A 22980-nucleotide genomic window follows, 5' to 3' on the forward strand; every position below is an offset into this window, starting at 1 on the left:
AATGCTTCTGGAACTCTGGCAGCTTGGGGCCGTGACCACCGCCCTGGGGAGCCCATCCTGGTTCCTCGGGCGGTCACGAACCTGATCTTCGCTTACAGTGGGAGGGACGTTGCTTCCCCGATCACCTCCTACCAAACCAAATGTTTGAGGGCTGAGGGCTGTGTGGCGAGCAGTTGTCAGGGAAGACGGAGGCAAAAAAAGGTGTTAAGTACCTCAGCCTTCTCCTTGTCTGTTGTTACTAGCCTGCCCATGTCACTCACTAGGGGAGGTACACCTCCCTGGACTTTCCTTTTTGGGTCGAGGTACCTGTAGAAGCCTTTCTTGTTCTCTTTGGCATCTCGAGCCAAAAGGGAAATTCTCTGAAGTGAGAATTCAACCATAGCGTGGTTGCTATCATAGCTATCTGAGTGTTGGCCATGGCTGTGCCTCCCGCAGCAGTCAGATCAGTGGCAGTAGCTGTGGCTCCCATGGCCGTCTGGTCTGTGGTCTTGTCTGTGCCTCGAGTCGTGGTCTGAACAGTGGCTGGAGCCGTGGTTCCTGTAGCTGCATGTTTGGTGCTGGCAGTTGTGCCTCCCATCATTCCGTCCATATCCTGCATGCCTGGCGGATGTAGAGATCAATGGGCCGGAAAGGGAGGATGTATGGGCACACACAAGGACTCTCAGAAGTCACAAAAGGCCTTGTTGAATGGCAGGTGTACCGTCAGCTCTTCTTTGCCATCCGCTTGCCCTGCGTTCTTTACTGGAGATGCAATGATAGAGAATCTCCGCGTTCATGGACTCATTGTGTCTTCCAGGAGTGCATTTTTTATTAGCCATTTTTTGGTCAGGTAGTGCAGTGCTTATGTGTTGACACCAATTTGATTTCAGAAAGATTTATCCACCCCAAAGTTCAGTTCATGTTGTGGTTTTGTTGTGTTTGGTTTCTAAAGCAGAATTTTTTCTGAAACTAATATTTAAGTTACCACCCTTGAGTATTCTAATGAGCTCTAAGAAGAACATGCTAAACAAATTTGACTGTAGTAATCAACTCTCCCTGAAATCGTGTTAACATCACCCCAGGGAAGGGAACATGTAAGGTTAGGATATAAGGAAAATTATTTCAGGCAGCAGAGTATGAAGGAAAAGAGAAGATGGTGAAAAGAAAGGAAAAGATACTGAAGGAGAGATGAGAGATGACGGACAGGAAACTGTGTTCCTCTTCCTCCTCTAAGACAGGACACCTTCCTCGTGAGCATTGCACTTCACCTTTTGGTGAAGATCTATTTTGCTAGCATTATTATCAACAGCAACCCTGAATCTGCTGTGTTTGTCACTTCAGTAAATCATCTACTCTTTGGAAACTTTTGTGAATCTGCCCAGTGAAAGTCTGAGGGAGCACTGACATACAGAAATTTGTGAACCTTTCAGTGAAAGCTCACGAGGGGGTTTTCTGTCAAGCAAAGTCAAATGAAACACCTTTCATCTTTTCTGTCAGACTGAAGGGATGAAATCTTAGATAGCAGTGTGAATGATGGGAAAGGACTTAAGTCATTCAAGGAATGTGTTTCAAAGAGTGGTACACAAGTTCTATTGAAAGGTAGAAGAGGATGAAGGACCATACAGTTTAAATCATGTAGACTAACAACTTAGGAATGCTTCTACCCCCAGACTTCCCTGTGCAGCTTAATTTGCAATAGTAATTCTGGGAAAAAGCAAATTAAAAGTAAACAAACTACTTGACACTGGCTCTTGTGGTTGTTTGTGATAGCAGCAGACTGGTTCCAGTGATCCCAAGAAGTTGTCAGTACGGGACTTAGTAGACAAGTCCCACAGTTAGTTGGAGTTACCCTGTCAAACACTGGTGGAGACAAAATACAAGTAGCTTGGAAGCCTGCACAGGCAGTCTATGTCACTAATTCTTTCTCCTACAAAGAGCAAGCTTCTTTGCCATTCCATTAGCTATAAATCAAAGAGGATGAGATTTGAAGTTAAATGACAAAAATTACACCCCATGGCTGCTCTATTTGACAGTCTTCAATGTACATGAAAATGAGCGTGTGATCTGTTGCTGTTTTGTTGTTAATTACTAGGTGGTTATATTTGACATGTTTTCTTCAGTCTAGGGTGAAATGGGAGAAGGGAATCATTGGGTGTTTTGCTTTCTATATAAAATATATCTGTCTCGTTCTGCACTTCAGTAGCATCTTCAGTACTTGTTTCTACCTTACGTAGCAACCAATGAAACCTGTTAAACTTAATGAGAATCCTATCTTCTGCAAGATCTGCACTAAACTGACATCCTTCTCTTTGAACAAATACAGTGCCACCTCCTCTCTGAAGGCTTTGACCCACTCAGCTTTCTTAAGCGCACACTTCCCAGTGCTTGCTGTTCTCCTCTTTTATCTCTTTCAACCAATAGCTTCTTTTCTTCTCTGCACTTTAGAAAGATACACACGTGTCTAGAGTGTGTATTTGTGGGCATTACTAAAAAGTAATTGCATAATGAGAAGTTTTGGCTCAGCCAGCATGGTTACTAGCTCTGCTTAGTAAGCAGGCTTTGTGCATGTGCTCCTCCCTCCTCACCCTCCTCCTCCCAAGCGCAGCAGGAGGGGCAGATCCCAGGCTCAAGTCCAGCAGGTGGGCAGCCAGCAAATCTTAGCTTCCCCCTGAGAGCAGCAAGGGGACTGTGACTGAGTGTGTAAGGGTTAATGGAAATGCTGAGCTTCTGTTCTAAGAGGCTGCTGACACGTATCAGACTGTGCATATTTACAGCTTACCGACTCACCCCTACTGAGCAAGAAGTGCATCGCTGAAAATAGGGCCCAAGTGTTGCTGTAAGTTAGATAGACCACAACTTATATCTTATTGCTGATTGAATAGACATTGAGACTGCAGACACAGTTTTTCTACCCATGATAAGACTCACATCTACGCTTAGCAAATGCATAGTAATGATTGTGATCCTCTGGGCAGCATTTGTAAACTGGCTCCCAGCTCACAAGTGCCTTAGTCTCAATTCTGGACTCCCAGCCGCAACAGAAAGGCAGTGATCTATCTGCTGGAGTGGTGCTCGCATACCAGACATTCCTTATGGAAGCAATGAAGAGGGGCGAGAGTTTGTGGGGCAGGAGGAATAATGGGAGAGTTGTCCTTGCCTTCAGTTCTCTGGGGCCTGCCTACCGATTTGAATTGTAAATAATGTTAGAACGCAGCTATGGGAGTCTGTTGTTTCGAAGAATAGGCATCTGATTCCTATTATATGTACAAAATAAAAAAAAAGAAAAGTGACAAATGCAAACTTAACATATATTTCTTCTCAGAGATTAGTATTTATACTAATGGTTATATTTACACTAATTTAATTTATACTAATATGCTGATAACAATATGTAGGCAGTCAGTTTACAGTTTGAGACCTTACAGTCTTCCTTTCTGAATGGCACAAATCTTTTTCTTTTTCCTTCCCTTTTCACTGTTATAAACTGTTCTCATCACTGTAATGTTGGAAGGCTGTAGAGAGGTATGTGTCTGATGGGATCAGGAGGTCAAGTTCCCTGCTATCACAGGCAGGGAATCGAGCTCTCCCTTAAAATTAATTAGATCTATTGCTGTAGTCCTCAGTCCTCAGTGCCATGCTGTTGTCCTGGCACTGGGTACCTCTGAAAAGAGTCCAGCTTTATCCTCTTTGGACCTTCCCTTCAGGGATTTATAGACACTGATAAGATGCCCCTGAGTGTCCTCTTCTCCAGGCTGAACGTCCCAGCTTTCTCAGCCTTTCTTCATAAGAAGAGCCACTCCATTCACTTCATCATCTGTGTGGCCCTTTGCTGGTCTCGCTCTGTTAGGTCTGGGTCTCTCCTGTACTGTGGAACCCAGTACTGGACACAGTACTTCAGATGGTGCCTCACCACTGCTGAGCAGAAAGGAAAGACCACCTCCCTTGTCCTGCTGACAGGGTTCTTAATGCAGCCCAGGATAAAAGGGCTGCATGAAAGACAGTTTACATCCATTTGTTCTTGTGCTAGTGTTTTCTTTAAACTTAAGTAGCACTGTGGTTTCTAACTGGCCTGAAAGGAAGCATAAACAGCCGTATCCCCTCTCAGTCTTCATTTTGCTAGACTAAACAAACTGAATTTTTCTAGTCTGCCCTTGTTTGATAATATTCACCACTCCCCAGTCCTCCCAGAAACCCTTTTGTGGGCCTGTTCCAGTTTGAACTCTTCTTCCCTAAGTGATGGACATCAGATTTGTGGTGATTTTTCCAGGTGGAGTCTCACCAATTCTTTTTACAGTGCAATTGGTACCTGCTCTCTCATTGTAGGAAATAAGTGATAAAGCCTCAGCTAAAGACATTTTATTCATGGTATCACGTGGTTGTGGATCCAATCTGTACACCCACAGACCTTCTCTCCTTGCTGTAAACAAATGTTAGGAAGGTATTTGAGTCTGGAGGTGTGGCCTTAGGTGAAAAAGAGATGGCGTAATTATTTAACGTTAACAGCAGAGATCCTTCAGTGTGTCCTTTTTTTCCTGGCAGCAGAAGAATGTGAACTACATAGCCCATGAATAACTGTTACAGGAGGATTGAAATACTACCTCTGTCTGAGATTTGGGTTTCGGGAATGTTAAATTCCATGCCGTAAACAAAACCCCCTTTGCATGTGCAGAAAGGTTTCCTTCAGATTCAGTAAACTTCAGTCACAATTTCAGAATGTATTTGAGCAATATAAGGAATTATTTTTACTACTTTCTTTTCGTCTTCTTTGCTTCTGATCAATTTCCTGGCTATAGCTGCATTAGTCTGATTCTAAGCTCATTTAATTCTATTAATATGACTTTACATATGTAGGTAGCAGCAACCGGTAAAGCTCCAACAGTAATTTGAAACTACTTCTTCCTGCTAAGTGATAAGAAATGTGGAACAGAGCTTTGTGCCCCCTCTTCTTCAGTGAGTGGAGCAAAGGGATTGTCCCATGTAATGTAGTGAAATATATTAAAAATTAAGCAGGTACCCTCAGCAATGTGTTAACGTTGTCTGCTGTGCTGCACAGAGGGCTGAAGTTTCTAAAAACCTTTTGCAATATTGTGTCAGAGTCAGAGAAAACATCCGATCTGATCAGTGGAATTGCATTTGATGTGTTTTCCCTCACAGCAAGGAACATTTGAGCTTCAAGGAGACTTGACTGCATCTACCTCAGGGTAGATTAGATTTAGTGGAATTGTTCACCTTCAGCTCCAGACTGCCGTCTATTTAGTAACCCAGGGAGGGGATGGAGGAGGCATTAGGGTCCTAACAGAGGTTTGGTCCTCATGCAGGTAAAACCAAACAGGTAATTTAAAACACATGGAAATAAGCCTGTAAGAACAAATTTAATCCATTCTCCACTGAGTCTGCAAGCTAACTGTACTGCTTACAAGAAGAAACATACTACGTAGGAATCTAAGTACGTGTATTTTTCAGCAGGAGTATATTTAGGTGCATGTATTCTGCATTTATTCCTAACATTGACAATTAAAACTACTTCTGAGTGTCAGAATTGTATCTGCCACCACAGCCCCTTTCTAAGCCCAGCTTGTTGAATGAATAGGATGATTTTCGTGCCTCCAGCAGTGTTTTAGAGACATAGTCAAAACAAGTCTCTGATAAGAGAGAGGTGGCAAGCATCCAGCCCAATTAAAATCCAGCTTGAATTTGGAAACAAAAAAGAATTGGAAAATCAACCTGAAAACCTATCTGGGGGCACTGGGCACAACGCTGCTGACATGTATTCTGTTGTAATTTCATTATGTTTGTCTACAGGGCTTACGTACAAACTCTAGTGAGATAGAACTTGGGCTCCCAGCGTACAATCACTTTCTTCCTTGGGTGCTTTCTAAATGTCTGCATTTTATTCATCAAAAGAAATACAAGTTTGTGTGCACAACAGGTCATTCATTTATACATATGAAGTCATATTTTATCCCAGCTATCTAATATGAAATGTTTCTTCTAGAAAATCCAGGTCTGCTTTCTATATGCTAAATGCCATTTTAAAGAACAAATGACTATCCCTCCTTCTTTTTTTCATCAACATCAGTAGTTTATCAATTATTTTACAATTTCTGTCGCATTTTTTTCATAATGTAAGTATAATATATTAGCTTATTAACCTTGAATATATCTGTTGGTTTCATTGTATAGTACTTTATTACTTCTCTCTCAGACTGGCTGATGTAGTAATGGGTTTAGATTGAAAATAAATTTTGTTTCATCTCTAAATTTGAATTTTAAAAAGTGCTCAGTAAAAATTGAAAATAAAGTAAAACTTTAATCTTAGTCTTATAAAACACCTACCATAAGTAAATTTGGTATTAAAAACCTCCAGGGTAAGCATCTTTTAGACTTCAAATGCTGTAAAATCAAACACTCTGTCTTTCTCTTGACACTTTTAACACTGAAAGAGAAAATAAAGCAATTATTTCCCCTGCTCTCACTGCTGCTAACTTCTCCTCATCTCCAGCTCTCGTGACGCATGATGGAATTAGACATGCTGGTGATGGTGTTCCCCGGTCAGGCACAGCAAGATGTATGCTGGGGATGCTGCTGACAAGACAGATATTCTTGCCAGTCTCCTTGACATTTCTTCCTGCCTTTAATTGAAAAAAGGAGGGCAATGGTATGCTGTGCCTTGCCAGAAGGACCTCAAGCATTCACTCCAGATGCACAGCATTGCTCCCTAGTTTCTGTATCATGAAGTAGAGCAGTTGATCCTCCTGCTCAGAATATACAGAAAGGCATGAACATGCCTTGATGTCAATTCACATTATCTGTGTTATGCCTTGGGAAGATGAGGAGCAGTTGAAGCACTCAACCAAACTAAAGTAAGGAGTGATATTTTCTTTTCTCTCCTTACTGAACTGCAGATTGGCAGATAAATGCATGGAAATGGATCCTGCTTTAGCAGAGGGGATCAGACTAGATGATCTCCAGAGGTACCTTCCAACTCCTAAAATTCTGTGATTCTGTGAAACTAATAGAAAGTAAAAGCCATACAAAGATTCAATCCTAACCCTAATGAAGCTGCAAAATTTCTGTTGATTGCAATCGTGCAAAACAAGAACAAAATACTGTGGGAGGGAAGAGGGGAAGGTAAGCAGGGACCAGAAAAAGTAATCAGGGAAGGATGACTTGAAAATTTTGCCCCTGTGTTTACATCCTTGCTCCTCCCGCTTACCATCAGTATCCACTTTCTCCAGTTCTCATCTATTCTCACTGCAGAAGCAGAAAGCTGTCACATCTCATCCGGCATCCATCTGCATGTCTGGAATAGCTGGCAGCTAATTCTGATGGATGAATGACCTGTCAGTAACCCTCAACAGTTACCATGGGGCATGTAAGCTGATCAAGCTTAAGAAATCACTGACAGTGATAAACATTCATCCAGAGATGCTACTGGTAAAAAGATAAAGATGTAAAGTGTTCCATATGGTAGCTGTGTTCAATGGGGAAATACAATGCCAGAAGACAAGCATCTTATTGGTCTGAATTGCACTTGCTTCCTTCTGCCATTTTGTTTGTTATCTTCCCGTGCATCTTCCAAGCATTCTCTTTCCTCTTCAGTGCAAAAGCAGTTACATGCAGGAACAAAAACTATCACTGAAGTCTGATTCAAAATATTTATAAACTATTACTCATCAGAAAAAAAATACAAATAAAGACAAGAAGTAATCAACTTAAATATTTGTATTTTGGAACATAAAGGTAGAAAAAGCCATATTTGAGGTCTCTTCTTTCTCTTTTCTTTTTCTTTTTCTTTTACCTTTTCTTTTTGACATTTTTCTTCCCCCCCTACCCTGTTTTCAGCTGTTCAGTTCAATTTGCAGGCTACACTACTTGTGTTAAAATAACTGATCTTTTCCTTTGCCATTTTGTATGTTAAGTGCTTTGCAGAATGATTCAAATTATTATAAACTATCCAAAATTTCTTCCAATTGAATGTTATTACTGGTACAAAGCACTCTCTTGCTTTTCAGATGCAGATACACTGAGATATTTGACAACTCAGTTGTATATATTCCTCTCTTTGCATTCTGACTTGCTGCTTTAAGCAACTATGTGAACCAGGTAATTAAAACAGCTGGATTTTAGCATGCCACCTCTGTATTTCCTGACTATGCTTTATGGAGGATGCTGAGGTTTAAGAGTTCCATTTGTCTCCTAACTTTTTCTGCTCCATGTTTTCACTTGCAAGTGCTATGTCTGGAAGACTGTTTATCCTGCTGTGCATCTACTGAGACTGTTTCCCTGACTTTAAGCTGTTTGCTAAGTGCTCAAACATTACACTACTAAGCTGGAGATGGGATTAGTTTTACAATGTTCTTGTAAAGCTGTGATACTGCATATTGTTCAGACACCACCAACTATGTAAAAAGAAAAAAAAAAGGAAGAGGAAAAGCTTTAAAAACAAAGATTGTGAGGAAAAAAACGGAGAATTTAAGATTTTACAATGGCTTAAATAAAGATAATAATTGCTTAGAAAGGCTCAAGTAGCTTTGGAAATGTTTTCTTAGCTTTTCTTTGATGCTATTTTTCCCAATTATAGAATCATAGAATTGTTTGAGTTGGAAGAGACATTTAAAGGTCATCTGGTACAACTCCCCAGCAATGGACAAAGATTTCTAATGCTAGATCAGATTGCTCAGAGCCTGGTCCAGCCTGACCTTGAGTGTATCCAGGGATGGGGCAGGGCATCCACCACCTCTCTGGGCAACCTGCTCCAATGCTTCATACCTTTATTGTAAAAAACGTTTTTTCCTTATATCCAATCTGAATTTCCCCTCTTTTAGTTTGAAGCCATTTCCTCTTGTCTTATTGCAACAGGTCCTGCTAGGAGTCAGTATCTGAGTCATGGCAATCCCCTCTATCCATACAAGCCAGGGGATGAAAGATCACAGCCCTGCCAAAAAGGACTTGGGGGTATGGTGGATGGCAAGCTGGACATGAGCCAGCAATGTGCTCTCACAGCCCAGAAAGCCAACCGTACCCTGAGGTGCATCCAAAGAAATGGCTGGTAGGTTGAGGGATGTGATCCTACCCTTCCACTCTGCGCTGGTGAGGCCTCACCTGGAGTACTGTGTCCAGATGTGGAGTGCTCAGTACAGGAGAGTTGTGGACCTGTTAGAGCATGTCCAGAGGAAGGTCATGTCATTGTAAACTGTTGACAGGCCTCAAATGTAATCCAAGGGATGGAGCACCTCCCCTACAAGGTCTGGATGAATGAGCTGGAGCTGTTCAGCCTGGAGAAGAGAAGACTCTAGAGCCTTTCAATATCTAAAGCAGGGCTATAAGAAAGAAAGGAACAGACTCTTTAGCAGGGTCTGATGTGTCAGGATAAGGGAAAGTGGTTTGAAACTGAAGGAGAGGTGATTTGGCTTGGATATAAGGAAGAAGATTTTAACAATAGGAGTGTTGAAGCAGTGGAAGAGGTTGCCCAGAGATGTGGTGGATGCCCCATCACTGTAGATATTCAAGGTCAGGCTGGACCAGGCTCTGTGCAAACTGACCTTAGCTGCAGATGTCACTTTTCATTGCAGGGGAGTTGGACTAGATGACCTTTAAGAGTCCGTTCCAACTCAAAAGATTCTATGACTGTACACTAAAGAGAATCAGTCTCAGTACAGACCCCTGATGGACACCACTCGTCACTGATCTGCACTGACCACTACTGTCTGGATATGGACTCGCAACTAGTTCTTCATCCATTGAACAGTCCACCCATCAAATCTCTATCTTTTCAATTTAGAGAGAAGCATGTTATGCGGGACAGTGTCAAAGGCCTTACTGAAGTTGAGATAGGTGATATCAGTGGCTCTTCCTTTGTCTGCTGACACACTTACACCATCATAGAAGGCAACTAGTCTGGGAAAACCTAGGGAAACAGGAATGTACTTGCTATCGGTATGCTTGTTTATAAAATTTTTGTAGCTGTGTTTTTCACTGAAGAGCACACAAGACACACACAAATAAGTATTTATATGTCCATTTGAATGAGTTGTTTTTCCAGGGCATTGCAGATTTAAAGTGCTGATCTTCAGCATCCCCCTATCTGAGCAAGGAGAGAAACTGGAGGTACAAATGTAGACAACTACTTATGCTCACCTACTTCATAGTCCCAGAGCTCAGTATTTAGAAACCTTTGTATCTCTCAGTACCCATTTCAGTCATAACACCCACACTGTAGATAGCTATCTCCACCACAGAGTTGTCTATATATGCAAATCTTGAGGTACCTTGTTTTAAAAACAAACTTATGAAAACTAAGATACTCTTGTGCTGGCAAGCATGATGCTCAACAATATAGTATCACTGATATTATCTTCACTTTTTATTTAAATGCTAATAAAGTCTCAAAATGTGATGTCACATAGTGATCTGTATCTTAGATGTAAGCACACCCCAGAGCATCTTGCAGAATTGAATCAATTTGTTTGTGATCAATCAATTTTAAATACCTTAAAGTCGTCTTAAGATTAAAGGCTACCTGATAAGGTCCTTTCACAGAAAACATAGGCTCCATTAATCACATCATCAGATAATTTTTTTTTTTAGTTTTATACCCAAAAACTAACTGCGATCAACACGGTTGTACTAGAATAATTATTTGCACATCTGCAAATACATCCTGGGTTATTTGGTTTCTGGTTCAATTCTGGATGGTGGCAGAGGCTGTCTGACCTCAGTAGAGCTTCAGTCCTTTGGGGTTACATAAAGCTTTTTGCTGTTCTGTTCTTGTGAGATGGTAGTGATGAACTCCTTTCTACTGCGGCTTTTGACCACAGAGCTAATACCCCCCTATTCTCATAGCCAAGAATTTGCTTTCCTGGCACATACCCCTCTGGCTCATATCAGGTCCATTATTTCTTAGAAACTTGCTTTCCAACACTATGAGTTATATATATATACACCAGTTCTAACATCCAGGTCCATCAGAAGCTAATCATTTTTTTCAGGCTTGATGATTCTGTCTGGCACATTAAGAGGATATTTCTGTACAAGACTGCTCTCTGGGCCACCTAATGATTGTATGGGGCCCATATAACATAACTCTCTTCCTATTGTGCTGTAATGCCAAAGATGTTGTGGAGTCCAGAAGAAATATATTCTGCCACACGCATGCTACCTAATAGATGTTGTCAGGTAGGTAGAGTTACAAATGTTGCCAAAAGCATTTCTTTCGGACAATTTAAAAAGTTGGTGGAATCAGCCCCTCCATCTTGGCAGTTAATGTGAATAAAAGTGCAAAAATCCTTTTCCCAATTGCCTAAAACCAGAAAAAAAAAAATTGGGATTCCACAAGAAGAGAATGGTTACAGTCTATGTTAGAACAAACTAGATTGCAGCTCCCTTTTCAAACTTTTTTGCATGTCTGGCCTTCTACACATGCAAATAGCTGAATATCATTCACAAACCTATTCCAGATAATAGTGAATATTCCTTCCCAAGACTCTTCCCACAACCAAAATCTTAGGTAGTCTCATAAAGACACCCTTCAGTTTCTCTTTATCTAATATTGTTGTTTCTATTTAATCTTGCAATGATATAGTTTTCCAACGAGAAGTGGAAAATATAGAAGGGATTACTCTCCCTCCCATCTGTTGGATGTTGTGACCTTCCCAATAACATCCAAGTTTCGCAGAACTCAGTTTCTGCAGAGCCATTCCAGACATTAAGCTTTGTCTTGAGCCAGCGCTTCCTTTCTTCTGGGTTATTACAGTATATAGCCACAAAAGGGATGCCTCATTTCAGCATCTTTCCCAGTTGAATCACATACTTATGATGCATTTAATAACAAACTTAATTCCTGATGTCTACTTCCATGGGCAAGAAATCCACGCATGCCAGCTTCTGCTAGTGATGTTCTCCAGATACCTGGCTCTATTTGGTAAAGTCTCTCTCACCATGCTGAGTACATGTCTCACATTTCCTTTCAGCATTCTTGTGACCAGTGGCCATTCAGGGGCAACAGGACCGACATTCACACTTGTCTGCTCACAGCTCTTCTGAGCTGCTTTGCAGGGCTCATCTGGCTGGTGTGGCGTGCCTTTGCAGCAGCATCAGTCATTTTTACCTCTTTTCAAAAGGTCTGCTGTTTCTCAGTGCAGCTATCTATCTATTGTGTTTTGTTTAGCCCTTTCTCCTTGCAGTAGCTTAGCCCCAGAGTAGACAGAATAATCCCAGTTGGATTTTAGCCTGTCTTCAGTAAGCAAAATGATGCAGATATCACTGATTTTGCAACTTGGGTTCCTGCCATTTAGTTGCATTACAAAATAGGGATTGAAACATTGGAAAATATTTTGCTGAAGCTAAGGAAACACTTCTGGCGAGAAAACGAGGTTTTAACAAGACACCTCAAAAAATAAAAAAAGCTCTTCTGAGATCATAAGCCTGCTGCAGTTTATCTGAACAGTGTTCCTGGCTTATCCATTGAAAATGAAGCCATCCTTGGAGCGCTGGTAACAGGCATTACTGTTTATAATGCTTTTCCCTGATGTGAATGGACAGTTCATGAGCAGACACAACTCCGTATTTGGGCAGACACTTGGTAAAAAACGTCAGTTGTTGTCTGGAGAAGCAGCACCATATGAGCAGATCTGGCACTTCACACGTTTTGAATTTGACCACGGTGCACCTTTTGTTCAAGAATTCCCTACAGGCTCTATTATTTTGTTCCGGGCAGTCTGCGAATTGCTCTTTGTGACTTTTCCCAAACGCTACGCAACGTGCTGTACGGCAGGATGCCCGAGTGGCCTTACGGAGACAGCACAGGTCTTCACCAACCACAGCAGTGACGCTCAGGAAGGCATTGCTGGGGGAATCACACCGATCTCCTCACAACGGTAAAAATGACAGCCCCCCCTCCGCTGCGGCCGTTTAACGGCCACCGAGGGGGCGTGGGTTGGCGGGGCTGCCCCACCTCCCAGCGTCACGTGCCTAGAGGGCCGCGTGAGGGCAAGGCGCAACGCCCGGCTTCTCTGTCCCTCCTTGCGCATGCGCCGCCCCTCCCTTTTTTTTCGCCTCCAGGGCGCGCTGTTCCGTCCTTTCTCCGTTTGTGCTTCTTTCCTCGGTAGCAGTCCGAGGAGAGGCGTGGTAGCTCCGCTCTCCGTGCCGAAGGCGCTCGGGTTTTTCCGATGTTGCTCGGCGCCTCTCCGCCGCGCTTGCGGCGGAAGATGGCGGCTGGGATTGGCGTGGCGGCCGTGGCAGTTACGCAAACGATGCCGTCGGCAGGCAGCGCCAGAGCCGGCTGAGCGGGGAGGCGACTCGGGCTGCGCCGCCGCCCGCCCTCCGCCTCCCTCTCCTCCTCCTTCTCCCCCTCCTTCTCCCCGCCCCCCGGCCCCTGCCTCGCCCCGGCCCGGCCCGGCATGGACGTTGGCGTTGCGCGGTGCCGCTGAGCGGGGCCGCCCGGCGCAGAGGGGGAAAGATGTCGGACACCAAGGTGAAGGTGGCCGTCAGGGTCCGGCCCATGAACAGGAGAGGTAAGCGGGGACCCGACGGGGTGTGGGGATGGGGAAGGGGGTGCCCGCCCGCCGGCTGCAGCCCCGTTCCGCCTGTCCTTGCAGAGCTGGAACTGAACACCAAGTGCGTGGTGGAGATGGAGGGCAACCAGACCGTGCTGCACCCGCCGCCTTCCAACAGCAAGCAGGGAGAAAGGTAAACGCCGCTCCGGGGAGGGAGGGGGTGGCAGCGGGGACGGCCCCGGACTGCGCTGGGCAGCGGGCTGTCCCGGAGGGGCCGCGGCGGGGCCGCTGCTGCGGGGCTGCGAGCGCTGCCCCTCGGGGGAGGTGCGCCGGGAGCAGGCGGTGAGGAGGTGGGCTGGGAAGCAGCCCGTGAGAAGACGCGAAAATAATCCCGAAATCTGGCGTGTAGTTGTGATGCCCCAGTAAAGAATACCCTTGGAAGTAATCCAAAATACCAATGCACCGGACTGTAAAAATAGATCAGAACAGGAAAAGATTTCTTTCCTTTGAGGGAGTGTGGGGAAAGACAGGGAGGTGCAGGAGAGTAGTGTTGTTGTGTGCTTATCTCTTCGGTTACCTGTTGACAACCCGACTTCGTTGAGCTGTTTAATATTTGTAATGCTGTGGAGCGTGGATTCATTTTCATGGTTGTAGAGGTTTTCATCTGAACAAATCCTTACTGTTCAAGGTTTCGTTAATAATATATTGGAGTTTGTAACGGTTATGAAGAAACTAGTGTGAGGATACATATATGTATTCTTTCAAAGGCAATGTTTCAATAGTTTTCCAATGGAAAAGGTCTGGACCTTCTGGTTCTTTGTTGCCCAAGGCGTGAAGGCCCTCTCACGTAAATCTGAATACAGGAATATAGCTGTGATTGTGTTGGTTCAACTGAAATCCAACTCTCTTAGTTTTTAGAAACATTATTAGAGTTAATGTGTTGGCCTGGGTCTTAAAAGAACTGTGCTTGTTTCCAGCCCCTTTCAAAGATCTTTGTGTCATCCACAATTCATACTACCTCTGTGTAGCAACGCTTCTGTAAAATGGAGATTGTGGTTTTCTTGAGACTGTTTTGGAAAGTATGTTTTTTCATTGTTTATTGAACTGTATATGTCTTGTCTATCACAACAGTGCTGTAGTCAAATCCACTCACTTTAAAGAGTTGATATTCTTACAGGTATAAAGCATGAAATACACATAAAGTTAAAAAAGTGGTGACAGAATCCAAGTTTAAAAGTCATTATTTGGATAATCTAAAGAGCCTAAGGGCTAGGTGGTTTAATGTATAGACTGTTACGTGTGAATTTTGTGTATGCACGCTGGCTCCAGGTATTCATTGACTCTTTTGAAAGTGTGTGCATGTCTTGAGTTTATCTGGCCTGGAGAAGAGAAAGCTCTGAGGGGACCTTATAGCGGCCTTCTAGTACCTGAAGGGGGCCTACAGGAAAGCTGGGGAGGGACTTTCTATAAGGACAAGTAGTGACAGGACAAAGCGAAATGGCTTTAAACTGGGAGGGTAGATTTAGACTAGATATTAGGAAGAGATTCTTTACTGTGAGGGTGGTGAGGCATTGGAACAGGTTGCCCAGAGAGGCTGTGGATGCCGCTCCCTGACAGAATTCAAAGCCAGGCTGGATGGGGATTTGAGCAACCTGGTCTAGAGGGAAGTGTCCCTGCCTATAGCAGGGAGTTGGAACTAGATGATCTTAAAGGTCCCTTCCAGCCCAAACCATTCTATGATTCTATGAATGCCTGTAATAAATGTAGGTTCTTTTCACCTGGTCTGAATTGGCTTCTGGTTGTGTCAAGACATTATGGATGCATTGTGACACTTGTGTACCACCTCATTATCAATAAGTATGCTGGCAGGTGATGGCAGCCTTGTTCACAGCCCGCTGGGAGACTGGGAGTTATTTGGCTGCTACATGTTTAACTTGTCTGTTGGAAGGAAGCAACTGCCTGACGTGAGAGGATTCAAGTGCCAGTTATCAGAAGTAACTCTGATGCAAAAATATGTTTGGGTACCTTTTAAATGGCAGGTATTGTGGGTAGGCTGTAGTGCCTCGTGAAGATCCTTACATTATTTTTTTCAGTTTTAAACTGTTCATTTCTGTTTTTCCCGCAAGATTAGGAGTTTAATTCTCATGATGAAGAAAGAATTCCTTTCTTCTTCTATGTGTACCCAGATAAAATGTCTATATAGACTGGCTCTGAATTGCTGAGTAGTTGCTGCTTGTACTTCGATGGGTGCCTTGTCAGGGTTAGAGATGTCAAATGGATTTTTGGTTTTCTTTGTGTACTTTTTTTTTTACATAGCTCAACTGGATTTATTTCTTTCAGAGTAACTGTCATTTCCAAAATTATTTCCCTTGTTTGAGTAATTAACTGGTCTTTGTGCTAGATTGCATGATTTTAATATTCTGTTTGGTGTTAACTTTTTACATTTTATCTTTTTATGTTTTTTTTTTTTTTTTGTTTTGAGGAATGAAAATACAAGCTTGTACTATGCTTTGGAATTAGGAAAAAATGGTCTTCTAAAGAAAATTTGGTTTCCAGGTCTGCTCTTCTTAGTTGAGCTGAAGCTGAGAAACTATAGTTCAGGGGTGAGGGGGGGAAGAGGGGTGTGAAATCAGGACCCTGCTCTTTGTTTGCTTTGTTCTGTTTTCTCAGTTGTAATTTTAAATTTATTGACAGAATTTTCTAAAGCAAAATTAAGTAGCATTTTCATAATTATAATAACTTGCTTTTGGAAGAATATCTAAGATTAAGAATACCAAATTTAAGTAGTTCTGCCTATTCTGTAAGGAGTTCCTGAATTAAATCCAAATTCAGATGCATGTTGTTAATCAGTATCTACATTTTATTGAGGATACTTCTGGAGGATTTTAGATGGGAAAGTTATGGTTGTTTTGTAAGTGGTGAAAAAAGCCTAAACTCCAAGACTTCTGTTGTCTGTCCAACTTCCACTATTGCGTTAGATGTAAAGCAGTAACTTAGACAGAACCCTAACTGATAGTTCTCCTTTTCCTGACAACTAGACCGTACAGCATCCCTACCTTACCAAACACAGCTACAAGATAGTAATTGTTCCTAAACGTTTTGTCCCTTTTTATAAGCAGGAGGCCTTTCATTCTGTGCAAACAAATAGTTTTCTAAACTAACAAAGAAGAAGAAACGAAACACAGTAAAACCTTACAATCTGAGTCTGAAAGACACTGAAAAATCTTTACTGATTGTAGGAATAGCAGAGTTCAGAAATACTTTTCATTAGCAGGTTTCAGGTATGTTCTCTGTTGCTACCAAAGATTTGTGCCTTTAGCCCTTCTTTAACTATTATTAATAGCAGTAGTTTCATTTATGTCTGCATTAAAGATATTTAAGTGGTGTTACTTCTTCAATCTTCCATCCATTTTCTCTCTCAAATTGATTGTTTCAAAAGTATATGTCCTTCTGTCATGCTATAAATGTTTGTATTTGACTGGCAATATAAGGTGTACCTTATTAAAATATAACTATGGAATGAGTTACAGCATGAAGTTTCAGACAGGCTTTCAAAATATCTTAAGGATTTATTTTTTACAATGGAAATACTAAACCTCAGTCTGGGTTACTAAAGGTTTCCCTTCATGTTAGAGACAATATTTTTTTAGTACTGTCAAAATATTTTAGTATTGTTTTTTAGAAAGACAAATTAGGTTTTACTGTTGCCACCTCTGCTTTTGCTTGTTTTAATAGGCTTTCCTCCAACCTTACCTTTCAGCTATGCTTCTTAACACACTGGGTCTGAAAAGTTTATTTTGATTCCCTGACAACAGTTCGTGACATGCTCTCTTTTGTTAGTAAATAAAATATTTGTCTTGACAGAAATAGATGGTGAACTACAGAGACAGTAGAACTGAAATACTGTTTCAAGTGTAGTTTTAACTAAGCAAAAAAACTAAAAACATCTGTTGGGCAATTTATTTCATTAAGGCACAGTACCCTTCTGCAAATTTTGCCTTATTAAAGATCTTGAGTCAGAAAACGACAAAGAAATCAGATTATGCAACTGAACTTAAAATTCTCACTTTCCTCAGAAGGCATCTTCCTTGTCTGGCTTATTTGTTTTCTATTTTAGAACTTACTTGCTCTGTCTTCTATCATCATCAACTTGATAAGACAAATAGCAACAAGGCCAAATTCTACTTAAGTAAAACTCTTTTCTGTATCCTTAAATGACTCAGATTTGCAGAATTCGTTTTGTGGTTTTTTTCTTTGTTTTATTAGGCTTAGCTCTTTCCTTGAACAAATGGTTAGGAACAGGTGTATGCATGGAGTAGGTTGTGAGACTTCGAAGACGAAAATCTGAACCACAGATTTATTCCGTAGGTAGCTTGTCCTAAAACTCTTGCTTCTTGAAAACAGTTGTTGTTGCTTCCCTACTTCATAGAAAACACAGTTTTGGGATGGTCTTGTTTTAATAGATAGTCCTTCATGTGGTCATCGTGGTGCTTTTTTGTGTGCACGTATTGCTTTAAATAGCATAAAAAGGAGTGAATAGTACTATTGTAGGGAGCAAATGGATCTTGTGGAAGCTGAGATAGGACAACTGCTAACAATTTCCGCATCTGAAGGAATGATCAGTAAATTTATGACTTTGATGTGTATACTGTGGATTTTCATCTAAGGTATGCGATAAAATAATGGTAGGCAGCAACTTTTATCTTTGTCTGCAGGAAATTGTAAAAGCAATCTGACTTTGACCTCTTATTTTAGCTTCCTGGTAGACATCGGTGTTCAGGCTGTGAGCTGTTAGCTTTGAATCTTTGTGGAAGAGGTGTGTTTGTTATAAAACATAGGACTGGAAAAGGGCATTTCAGAACCATTTTTTATTGCTTTCATTCGTTCATGCTTCAGCTGGGATACTAGATGCAGTTCCATAAAATCACTATTTTAACGCTTCTGCCTCAAATTACCATATGTTAAGTTCCATGTATTTTGGGTTATGAATTTGTGACCTGGTTCTTGGTTCTTTGTAACATAGCCTGAGCCATGGGTAAATGGAACACTTATTATATTTTACAATATTCACAAAATCTGGGCAGCTATCAGACAGGACCTTGTACTCTGGTCTTTAAGCGGCATTGCTAGAGGAAATTACCATTGCAGACTTCTGGGACTGTGGGCAAGCAGCTAGTAGAACTTAGCTGATGGTATTTCAGAACAAGAATCAAGTCTTTGAAGGGAAGGAAAACTATTTTTGATGATGCCGTTCTTAGGCAGTCTTTGCTTTGTAGACATCTTCTGCTTTTGAATTACTGAGTATTGTTTTCAAGTATAACTGAGCAGAGAACAGTAAAATGAGGGTCGGCTTTGAACACATCCATGTTTTTTTCTGTTTTTTTTTGTTAGAAATGCCCACATGGTAGAATGTGAAAATATTTCTCAAAAAGGTTAGCAGGCCTTTCAGGCACACTTAGTTTCTGCCTTTAGAAGGGGAAGTTACGGTTGCATTTACTTATTATTATAGCCAGAGGTGTGTTTTGAGATTTGGATTACTATTCAATACACCTTGAACATGCTGTTAATTGAAATGAATGTTGAAAGTAGAAAATTAGCAGCTCTTCTAAAGTTGAGCGGTGTTTGTCCTTTTCTTTGGGGAGACTGGTACTAAAGGAGAAGTTTTTCTTTCACCTCCTTTGTCCCTTTGGTATTAACTATGGAGACAGTTTTCTTCTTTTTGAGAACAAGATTACCTTTGCTCTGTCTATCTAGTAGGCTTACTAAATATGTGTATGGGAGAGTTTCAAATTTCTAGATTGTAATAGCTGCCGGTGTTAAATGAGACTTGTATTGTAGTGACCCTGAAGTGCACAGAAGCTTCTGTTCAGCACAGACCTATGGACTGCATGGCCCTGGGCTGCCAATCTTTGCACAAATTTTTGGTAATAAGGTGAATTCCTTCTTTGTCTCAGGCCTGTAATGCAGCATGCACAGGCAGGCATCTGGCATTCAGGGAGTCATCGTGGTGGTACTTCTAGTAATAAGATTAGAGCTAAATCTTTAGACTGACAAAAGTACTAGTTGCTGTTGTGTTTGAGGCGTTAGCAGATTTGAAGTCCTTGATCCCTCTGCGGCTGGGTGCAAACTGAGTAGCAGTAGGGATGGCCACCCCAGCTGCGCTGCTGCTGTCCCCTGCATGGGATGGCTGAGCTTAGTGGTGGAAAAGTCATCTGGTATCTTCACTTATTTGGCCTGGTTTGAATCTATTAAGGGAAGCAATTGCTGCCTGCTGTAGTGAAATGCCAGCTGCTGCAGCAGTGCTGCGCAGATTCCATTGCTTAATTGCGTAATTCCTTGTATTTTGTGAGGACGTATGTTAACAACTGTGGAGTGTAACATGGACTCTATGCAAGTGTGAAAATGTTGTTTGTGGATGAAGAATTGTATGTGTTCAGTAAGCACGGCATACATACAAAGAAAAGGCCCCTACTGAGCATCAGTTTGTACCACAGGACTCAGTAGCAAGTTAGCTTGAGACCTGAAGCACCACTTTAACTGGAGCAATCATGCTGCAGCCTAGAAGTAGTGCTGTGTCCCTTTTTACAAGAGAGTTGAAAAGACCTGTAAGCTTCTTCAGTCTGCATATGATTTCTTACGTTGATATGAAATGGATTATCAGAGCTTGTGAGGTCTGCTGGAGCTTGAGTTTCGTGTGCACTGCCTTTGTGATCCTGCTGTGTTGTATGGTGGGTAATGACTGGAGCTGAGGGAGGAGCTCAGCACATTAACGAGCAAGCTGAAAATCAGAAAAATACATTGCTGACAGAGATCACAAATTGACAACTTAAGCTCAAGGTATCTGTGCTGGTAAAGAGCAGGAGTTAGGTAAGCTGTTTTCAGTAGCATGGGAGGGCGTCCTTTTATTTCATTTCCCGCTTTTTGTAGAAAAGTGAATGGATGCCTTTCTGAAACTGTTGTGCTTGATTAGTGTAAGTAACCTCTGGGGTTCTGGTTTTATTTTAGATTAAAGCTCAACTATCAAAAATATTTTTTCTTAAGGAGGTAACCCTCAAAATCTAATGAAATTATAACCGTATCCTGTACTAATAAATTCCATAGTCATCATCCTCAACTTTTAATTTGACGTTGTCGTGTTCTAAACAGACATCCTTACACATGCATCTGCCTACTAAGTATCACCTTTTGTTCTGAATGTTACAATTCAGGATGAAGAAGTATGCTTCAACTACACTTCTGGCAGATTAAGCCATGAATATATTTTGGTGCTTACTGTACTGGACCTTCTTTAGAGACGTGTCAGCCCAGCAGTGGAAAGGTGTCTGAAATGTTTCTGTGTGCTTGTATTGAGTGTATAGTAAACTTCACTGTTAAGCCTCTGTTGTATCTTTGGCTTCATCATTATTGTTTGCAAGCGCTGGGTAGATGCTTGTGGTCTCTGTTCATGTATAGTAGCAGCGTAGCTAGGAAGCTAGTGCTGACTTATGCTGAGGCTTGTGGTGTCACTGCATCTTCTTTTTGCAGTTCATGTATATTCCAAGAATTCTAAGAATTTCATAAATGTGAATTGAAGCAGCTGCTGTGACTGGAATGGTGTGCTTATCCATGAGTGTGTTTGAGGACATTGTTTGATATGTTAAAGATAGATTGTGAGCTTTATAGAAGAGTGTAGTGTGCTTTTGTCTAAATAATATCCTGTGTTTTGCAAATATGTTACTGAAACTATTGACATTTAAATACTTCTACCTTAAAAATTTATTCTAGAGAACATTTTAGATTTGCAAATAAAATAAAAGAAAATGTGATATCCTTCCTGTTGGCTTCCTAACTTCTTAATTTGTTTCATAGTATCTTTTTGTACAGAAACGCTGATTCCAAATAAGTAGCATTCAAAAGCCCCCAGTGAGATTAACTTTTCTGCTAGTGTGAGGCTTCAAAATTCTGCATCTGTCTCTTGATCCCCTGGATAAGTAATTTTAGCATTAAATGCAAGAATGTGGGGATGTTGTTTCCGCTTTATATATCTTGTGTGTTGACAAGGAGCAGCGGATCTAAGATAAGAAACTGCAGTGCTTGTACTTTCCACATGGTTTCCACTTTTTGTCTGACTGGTTAAAATCAAATCATGTTCAGTGTAGCTGAGAGTCTTTCCTGAATTGAATTCCTTCAGAACTGAGAGTTAAAGGATTGGTTGTGAGGATGGAAGGGCAAGTTTATCAGCAAAATGGAAGGATTTGCACAGTGACTGGCATTGCTTGCTGTGTAATTTGTAGTACTTCCTTCTTGTTTTGTTGAATTGTTGTTTCAAATATGATTTTACTTTGTAATTCATAAGCCGAGGCTTATTTTACAGTAGATGAACTTTTACTGAAGATAATTCAATGGAGTCTTCTGTTGCAACTGGTGGAAATTTTCTGCTGGCAAAGCTGCTTTGTGGCCCTCGGTGTCGGTATCTGTTGATGTGAATCATTTATGTGTACAGTGTGACGCAAGTTTGCAGAACTCCAGACTTGTGTTGGCTCAGTAGTGCCACCTTCCCAAATAATGCAAATCCTAAGCATTTTGATGTTTTTTCCTCTGTCATACCCCGATGTCCCTCTCTATTTTGAGATGTTTCTGAATTTCCTTCAGATCTGGCATTTGTTTTCAGAGAGTTTCATCTAATGAAGTCAGGCTGAACCAAAAACTGGTTGTGTTGGAAAACAATGTTCCTGTTTTTGACATATGCAGCTGAAGAGTTTAATATATTGCTCGTGTGTCCTCTGAATGCTCAGCAAGCAGTAGCTGTGTTTGATTACTTTGCAGTTATGTAGTGGGGTAAGAGCAGAGAGCATCTGCTGTCTCCTGCACGCTGCTGCACTGTGTTGGTATTTAAAGGTGTTTCTGAAGGCTTTGTCAGAAATGTATCGTGCAGCTGGTTCTCAGATTTTGCTTTTTCACAGCTTGTTATCGTGACCACACTGGCATGCTATTCTGGAACAAATGGTCTAGGAAATGGTCTGGCATTTTCTATAGAGCCTGTTACATTTGAGGAGAATTTGGAATAGTTCTCGTTCTGGTGTAAGCAAGCCTTGTTGCTGCTGTACCTGCATTCCTGATTGGGATGCCCTTGAGAAATGCTGCTTCGGTGAGAGCGCAGAAACTGACACATAAGGAAGTGCAAAAGATGGCTTTGTGAGTGGATTAGCTGCTGACATGGTGGAATACAGGGAAAGGCTACTTGGGGGCTAGAGCTGGGAGGCTAAAGAAAGATGTAGAATTGGATGTGTAGCAGTACTACAAAACTCCTCAAAGTATGTTTTGGGGGAGCAGGGGGATCCAGCAACAAAAAAAATCCAATAAGCTTTCTTCCTTTCTCCTGAAAATACATATGAGGAACTGGCATTTCTGTGAGGAAATGCTGCATTCTTAATGTGTGTTCTGGCTGAGATCCAAGTTGAAAACCAAAGGGAAAAACTGTTGTAAACAGATCATTGAAGACTGGACAGAGCTTACCATGCACTAT

At 41.6% G+C, this 22980-nt stretch overlaps 1 protein-coding gene across 11 annotated transcripts in view; it reads left to right on the forward strand.

The window, feature by feature from the left end:
* Nucleotides 10540-22980, forward strand: part of KIF13A (kinesin family member 13A) — a 119276-nt gene continuing 106835 nt past the window's right edge. For 5 of the 11 annotated variants that reach the window (XM_021387955.1, XM_021387958.1, XM_021387956.1 and 2 more), the window contains exons 1-2: nt 13329-13493; nt 13578-13668. In XM_021387955.1, the coding sequence (XP_021243630.1) occupies nt 13439-13493; nt 13578-13668 (146 nt within the window). In that variant the 5' untranslated portion in view covers nt 13329-13438. Of the gene's footprint in view, nt 13494-13577; nt 13669-22980 lie in introns of those variants that run through there. The other 6 variants (XM_021387954.1, XM_021387953.1, XM_021387961.1 and 3 more) reach the window with 5 other exon arrangements.

This window comes from Numida meleagris, chromosome 2, assembly GCF_002078875.1.
Source record: "Numida meleagris isolate 19003 breed g44 Domestic line chromosome 2, NumMel1.0, whole genome shotgun sequence".
Lineage (NCBI taxonomy): Eukaryota > Metazoa > Chordata > Aves > Galliformes > Numididae > Numida > Numida meleagris.